Source organism: Gossypium raimondii, chromosome 5, assembly GCF_025698545.1.
Source record: "Gossypium raimondii isolate GPD5lz chromosome 5, ASM2569854v1, whole genome shotgun sequence".
In the NCBI taxonomy this organism is placed as follows: domain Eukaryota; kingdom Viridiplantae; phylum Streptophyta; class Magnoliopsida; order Malvales; family Malvaceae; genus Gossypium; species Gossypium raimondii.
In genome coordinates this window covers 11,264,804-11,270,550 of record NC_068569.1, presented here as the reverse complement: position 1 = coordinate 11,270,550, position 5,747 = coordinate 11,264,804, and the positions used below count along the sequence as shown (strand labels likewise).

Genomic DNA, 5,747 nt, shown 5'->3' with positions numbered 1-5,747 from the left:
CACATCACTTTTCTGCTTCAGGAAGAATGCCCAAACTTTTCTGGAAAAATCATTAATAAAAGTTAGCATATAATTAGCTCCACCTCTCGAAGGCACTCTAGATGGCCCCCACAGATCAGAATGAATATACTCCAACGTTCCCTTCGTGTTATGGATTTCTCTAGTGAATCGAACTCTCTTTTGCTTTCCAAAAACATAGTGCTTACAAAACTTTAGCTTGCAAATTCCTTGCCCATCAAGAAGTCCTCTTTTGCTTAATTCTGCCATGTCATTCTCACTCATATGCCCTAGGCGCATATGCCAAAGTTTAGTAATATTATCATCTGACAAGGAAGAGGAAGCGGCAGCTGCATCACCAGTAATAGTAGAACCCTGCAAAACATATAACTTGGCAAACTTTCTCTGCCCTTTCATCAAAACGAGGGAACATTTAGAAATCTTCAAAACCCCACTTTCAATTGTGTATCTGTACCATTTTGAATCAAGAGTACTCAACGAAATTAAATTTCTCTTCAATTCTAGAACATGTAGCACGTCACTAAATGTTCTGACAACTCCGTCAAATATATTAACTTTAATCGTTCCAATACCTGCAATTTTACACAAAGCATTATTTCCCATCAAAACAACACCTTCAGACACTGTTTCGTAAGTTGTAAACCAATCCCGATTGGGACTCATTTGGAATGTGCAGCTCGATTAAACTATCCACTCACTGCTCACTTTAGAATTGTTGATAGAAGCGACTAGAAGTCCACCATCGCTGTAGTCTTCTACAACATCAGCTTCACCGGAAATTTCTGGTTCTTTTTCCCTTTTGATTCCAACCTCCCTTTTGATCTTGTTATGTAGCTTATAACAATCAGATTTAATGTGCCATTTCTTCTTGTAGAAGTTACAAGTTTTTGACATACATATTTGTTCCAGCCTCTTCCATAATGCAGCGGCGGTCTTTTCCTTCATCACATCCTACAAAATTTCTTTAGACAAATGTAGATGTAATTGTGTTAACGCCTTTCGATCTTTACGCTTCTTCTCTTCATCCGTTAATGTCGAAGGCATCTTATCTATCCCTAGCAGGGCATCCTCCAGATCCATCTGCGCAAGAACTACTTGTATCTTAATCTGCCACAACGCAAATCTGGTGTTGCGATCCAATAGCAGAATTTCATACTTCAAAGACACCATTACCGTGATCGAGATGAACAACCCGGAAGCTCTCATACCAATTTGTAAAAATAGAATGTCAGTAATGACAATATCTTGCAAAGAAAAAAGAGAAATAAAAATAAAGAACACATAGATTTTTACGTGGAAACCTTTTCAGAAAAAAAACCACGGGCAGAGGAGAAGAAATTCACTATGTCAAATTCGAATGATTACAAGAGGAGTAGATTATGTCTATTTATAGGCTTGTAAAACCATATTTTAATAGGAGTGTAGTAAGATTGAAACACCTTATTCTAATCAATATCAAATAGATGAAGTTTAATAAGGTTTAAAATACTTTATTCTAAAATAAAATAAAAGAAGTGTAGTTTTATAGGAATTTTACTTTTATTTTATTTTACCATTGTATTTTATTTAAATAAGAATTCAGGTATCTTAATTCTAACATATTATATGGCAAAGACCCCTAGATTTCATCAACTATGGTACCTCGCTTGATGGCTAAGGGATGGTCGAAATTATAGTTGTGTGCAGAGTTGGTTGGTGGCTTACTAGTATTATAGATGAAAATTGGCAATTTCTCTCTACTCATCATTTGTTGCTAACAAACTAGCTGCTAGAGTTGCTAAATGTAAAAGCAGAAGATGTAAATTTTCTTTGAGGTATCCAGAGCAAGTGTATTTGGACGGGAATGGCCATATTTCATCCATTTTAAAAAATAAATAAATTATGAGTTTACTTTTGAAAACCCCTTAAATACGGAATATTATTTTAATTTAAAATACCCCTTTTGTCTCGCTTTCAATAACATGGCCAAAAAATAAAAAAGTCAATATATAAACATGACTGCCTTCAAAATATTCATTACTTTTATTAGTCAAAATTTGGAGCTGGCATTTTATTTTTTTAAAATTATTTCCCCCTTCTTCTTTTTTCACCTAAGAGTAGGTCATAATTCGTAAAGATGCAAAACCATGATTGTTCACACAGTGGGCTAAATGTGAATTTTTTTGTTCACTGCAATCTAATGATGTTTTCCTGGGGTTTTAATTCATTTTAATGTGAATTCCTTGGAAGAATATGTTCTAATTTATCAGAGTCCATAAAAACAATTTACCCATTTATTTCAATTTGAAGTTTAAATCTAAAAGGAAAAACCTATTAATATGTATGCTGTAGTATCTTTTTCTTTATCAAACTCACCAAAATGCAAACAGATATTATTATTATTATTATGCATCTCATTTGAAAATTATGGTCTACCCCTTGCTATCACGCACACACATATATATATATAGTTTAGTCATTTTCATACATCAAACAGAGACAAAGGCGATATAATTTAAAGACGGGAACTGCGTGATTCATGAAGCCAAGGGGAAGGCTTTAATCATGGCGAGACTTAGCTCTTTCTTCATCTTCAGCTTCTTCCTTCAAGTAGCACTCTTTGCAACATGTTGCAGAGGGGAATCAAAGGAGCAGCAGCATCAGCTTCCAAAGAAACACGTGCCTTTCTTCATCTTCGGTGATTCAATCCTCGATGCCGGAAACAACAACTATATCAACACTTCAACTCTTGACCAAGCTAATTTCTGGCCTTATGGACTAACTTTTTTCAACTACCCCACCGGAAGGTTCTCTGATGGCCGTTTAATACCTGACTTTATTGGTGAGTGAGAATATCGAATTCTCCTTTTTCTTTCCCTTTGTTTTTGTTGTTTGTAAACATGGTCAGTTTGGTTAACTAACAAATATTCTTTTTGCCTAACATGATCTTCTTTCTTGTCTCATCTTGAGTGTCTGCATTTTCTTCATTTTTTTAATACATATATGTTTGTTTTGTATTGCAGCTAAATATGCAAAGTTGCCATTGATTCCACCATTTCTGCAACCGGGTTTTCGACAATATTACCTTGGGGTCAATTTTGCTTCTGCTGGAGCTGGAGCTCTTGTTGAAACATTTCAAGGATTCGTACGTCTTATCTTCTTCCTTATATTCCCTTTACTACTGCATTTCAATTGCATATAACAGTCTTATACATTTAGCTATTTTCTTAAACATTTAAAGATCGATCTGCTATGATATATATAAGTAGAAGACATAAATCTATATTATTGTAATGAAATTTTAGGAATCAAAATCAATGATACCCACAGGTTTGAATGTATAGAAACTGGAGATAGTCCTGACAAAAAACCTTATGGTGATAGTGAAATCATTTACTTTAGTTGGCTGGATGCACCAACTGGCTTAGGGTCCACTAACCAATCCATTGATTTGCCAAAGTGAGGTCCAAAGATAACTTATTGGTACCCTGTCCCATCTTTACAAACACATCAAAATAGAAACTTTGATTGTACATACAATTCCGAGGTCAACTTGTATGTATATGCACACCAGCTGAGAGGCTCAGTGATGTGTCAAACGTATGGCCATTAATTTTGTGAAAGATTTTGATTGCAGGGTTGAAAAAAGTTTTTTTTTTTTTTTCTGCTGTCCTTTATTTGGTAAATGGTTACTTCATTTTCACTTTTTCAGGTCATCGATCTTAAGACACAGTTAAGGTACTATTACAAAGTAGATAGTTGGTTTAGACATAAACTAGGAAATGATGAAGCGAAGGCGACCATGTCAAGAGCTGTTCACTTGTTCAGCATCGGAACCAATGATTACGCGAGCCCTTTCTTGACCAATTCTACTATCTTAAACAACTACAATAAGTCCACTTATGTTGGGATGGTAATCGGCAACATTACAACAGTCATTAATGTAAGTAATTCTTCTTTGTCTCAATTGGATATGGTAGATGTTGTCCAAAATCAACATGGTTAACAAAGTTGTCTACCTTTTCGGGGTTATCATCCATCATGTTGTTTTCTTTTAAAAGTGATTGCATGAATTCAAAAACTGCAGAAAAGCTGTAAGCATCTTTGGTACTTAAATTGATAGGGAATATATAAAAGAGGAGGTCGGAAATTCGCGTTCATCAACTTACCGGATTTAGGTTGTGTTCCGGGGATGAGGATAATGAAGTCCGGAAACAACGGAAGCTGCTTCGAAGAAGCGACGAGACTTGCAAGTTTGCATAACAAAGCTCTTTCCAAGCTCCTCTATGATTTAGAAAAACAATTGAAGGGGTTCAAGTATTCGCTTTTTGACCTAAACAGTAATCTCAGACAGAGAATGGAACATCCTTCTAAATATGGTACGTACGGAACAGACATAAACATGCAAATTAAAGCAAACATTGCTTATTAAAAGCTATAGATTTTGCCTAAATTCTAAAAGGGCTTGATCATAGGGGGACCATCAATTAACATACATCTATGGTTTTCATGATTATATGTTTTTAAGTTTGAACATGCTGTCAAAAAATTAAATTAAAAAGGCATTGAACATTCATTATTGACACCTAAAAGAAGATATGATGATTGGTCAAAAGAAATTTTCTAGAGGGGAAAAAGGCATAATTTATCAGCTTATTTGAAACCTCGAGATCTTGCGAAAGCTTGAGAGCTTATATATAGCCCAAAGCTCAAGGGGTAAATCATAATTTGGTAACCTTTTTCTAAAGGGTTCTTCATAAAGAGCCTATAGTAAAACCTTTTTTAATTATCATAATTAATTTTGGACTGCATGCATTACACAGTATATGTTTGTTTCCCGAGAAAAATTTTCTTACTGATTTCATAGAAATATAGAAAACTGCAAGTAATATTAGGTGGAAAATTTTTGTTGTGTGATGAAGGTTTCAAGGAAGGGGAGACAGCATGCTGTGGAACTGGGGAATATAGAGGAGTACTCAGCTGTGGGGGAAAAAGGCCAGTGAAGGAGTTTCAACTTTGTAAGCATCCCCAAAAGTATGTGTTTTGGGACTCTTTGCATCTCACTGAAAGAACTTACAAACAATTGGCAGATCAAATGTGGGGTGGAGCAACAAGTGATTCTCATGATGTTGGACCTTACAATATCAAGCAACTATTTTCGAATTCCTTAAACCACAGATATAATTAATTCTATATATAAATTATTGGGTTCATTTCATCAAATAAAATGTTCACTTCGGTCAGCATTTTTTTTTGACATATTAAAGATCTGTCTTTGCATTTTTTACAGCTTTTTTTTTTTTGGTCAAATTCACCTTTTTTTTTTCTTTATTGGTTAATTTCAGAGAAGAGGTTTAGACTTGGGAGTCTAGTAATATTATTATTAACTAGAAAGGCATATTCCATGAAGTTGAGATTCATGTATAGCGTACCTTCAAATACTTAACGATAATGTACCATTAACCAAATAATTAAATATATTAGGTACATTTATGTGCAGTGTTTATCACTTTGCTTCCCAGTTATAGGCTCTCCTCTGTGGAGAACAAGGCCTGCATGATGTGTTATTGGCAGCCTTAAAACCCAATTCGGTGCCTAACTTTCGATAATTGTGAGAGTTGCAACTCCCAACTACTAATGCCGAGGATAAATTTTCAAGTATATCTCTTAACGCTATCACTTATGGTTAAAACTATGAAAGATGAGTTGTATATGTAGAAAATAAGCAATCAATTTTTTTATTCTATATT

At 34.6% G+C, this 5,747-nt stretch overlaps 1 protein-coding gene across 1 annotated transcript; it reads left to right on the top strand.

The window, feature by feature from the left end:
* The first annotated feature begins 2,482 nt into the window (after positions 1 to 2,482).
* LOC105770882 (GDSL esterase/lipase 5) lies at positions 2,483 to 5,240 on the top strand. The gene is made up of 5 exons (XM_012592242.2): positions 2,483 to 2,839; positions 3,021 to 3,142; positions 3,710 to 3,940; positions 4,121 to 4,376; positions 4,920 to 5,240. The coding sequence occupies exons 1-5, from the start codon at positions 2,563 to 2,565 to the stop codon at positions 5,183 to 5,185; spliced, it is 1,152 nt and encodes a 383-aa protein (XP_012447696.1). The 5' UTR covers positions 2,483 to 2,562; the 3' UTR covers positions 5,186 to 5,240.
* Positions 5,241 to 5,747: the final 507 nt, after the last annotated feature.

Bases quoted from the DNA above. Each gene is read 5' to 3' on its own strand.
- LOC105770882 (XM_012592242.2), top strand. From the start codon at position 2,563: ATGGCGAGACTTAGCTCTTTCTTCATCTTCAGCTTCTTCCTTCAAGTA. The intron at 2,840-3,020 runs GTGAGTGAGAAT...TTTGTATTGCAG, and splicing joins TTTAATACCTGACTTTATTG to CTAAATATGCAAAGTTGCCA. The intron at 4,377-4,919 runs GTACGTACGGAA...TGTGTGATGAAG, and splicing joins GGAACATCCTTCTAAATATG to GTTTCAAGGAAGGGGAGACA.